The sequence below is a fragment of the Cariama cristata genome, unplaced genomic scaffold (assembly GCF_000690535.1).
Source record: "Cariama cristata isolate BGI_N322 unplaced genomic scaffold, ASM69053v1 scaffold9497, whole genome shotgun sequence".
Classification (NCBI taxonomy): Eukaryota; Metazoa; Chordata; class Aves; order Cariamiformes; family Cariamidae; genus Cariama; species Cariama cristata.
Window position 1 is genome coordinate 1,107 of NW_009628316.1, and position 227 is coordinate 1,333.

The following is a 227-nucleotide window of genomic DNA, read 5'->3' on the forward strand; positions in this document are numbered from 1 at the left end:
CAAGGCCCCCGCGCCCGCGCCGCCATCGCCATCACCAAAAACAACGAGCTCCGTGAGTGTCCCCCGTGTCCCCTCCTGAGGTAGGAATCAGGGTGGGGGGTCCCGGCCCTGACGCCCCCACCCTTTCCTCTGCCCCCAGGTCGCAAGCAGAAGAAAACCTAACAGCCGCCCCACGGCACGAATGAGCTCCGGCTCCTGCTCCCTGGGGCTGCTGTAAATAAAGAGGA

General features: G+C 65.2%; 1 protein-coding gene across 1 annotated transcript in view; it reads left to right on the plus strand.

Moving 5' to 3' along the window:
• Nucleotides 1-162, plus strand: part of LOC104165188 (tropomodulin-4-like) — a 1,246-nt gene extending 1,084 nt beyond the window's left edge. The window contains exons 5-6 of the mRNA XM_009704759.1: nucleotides 5-52; nucleotides 140-162. Of these exons, the coding sequence (XP_009703061.1) occupies nucleotides 5-52; nucleotides 140-162 (71 nt within the window). The remainder of the gene's footprint in view (nucleotides 1-4; nucleotides 53-139) is intronic.
• Nucleotides 163-227: the final 65 nt, after the last annotated feature.